Source organism: Eimeria mitis, genomic scaffold (assembly GCF_000499745.2).
Source record: "Eimeria mitis Houghton genomic scaffold, Emh_scaff7034, whole genome shotgun sequence".
In the NCBI taxonomy this organism is placed as follows: Eukaryota; Apicomplexa; class Conoidasida; order Eucoccidiorida; family Eimeriidae; genus Eimeria; species Eimeria mitis.
In genome coordinates, this window is record NW_013575115.1 from 964 (window position 1) to 1344 (window position 381).

Sequence of the window (381 nt, forward strand, 5' to 3'; positions counted from 1 at the left end):
GCAGCAGCAGCAGCAGCAGCATCGAGTTGGAGCTGCCTCTCAAGTTGAAAGAACATGCTATAGGGGCTTTCGGGGAGTTCGCGAGCACCTCCTTGCAGCAGCAGCAGCAGCATGGACTGACTGGTGTTGCTACTGCTGCTGCTGCTGCTGCTGCTGAGGCATCCCTGCTGCCGCCGCTGGCTGAGGTGCCCGCGGCGGGCCAAGAGTGCGGCAGCTCGGAGGACGAGGCGTCTGCTGCTGCAGCAGCTGACAAGGGTGCTTCTGTTGCTGCTGCTTCACCTGCTGCTGCTGCTGCTGCTGCTGCTCCTGCTGCAGCAGCAGCATTAGAAGCAGAAGCAGCAGGACTTGTTTCATCCCGGGTGTCAGGTCATGGTGCTGCTG

At 61.7% G+C, this 381-nt stretch overlaps 1 protein-coding gene across 1 annotated transcript in view; it reads left to right on the top strand.

The window, feature by feature from the left end:
• Positions 1-381, top strand: part of EMH_0090120 (TBC1 domain family member 23, related, related) — a gene marked incomplete at both ends in the record, with an annotated part of 2706 nt that overhangs the window by 888 nt on the left and 1437 nt on the right. The window contains one exon of the mRNA XM_013501530.1: positions 1-372. Within this exon, the coding sequence (XP_013356984.1) occupies positions 1-372 (372 nt within the window). The remainder of the gene's footprint in view (positions 373-381) is intronic.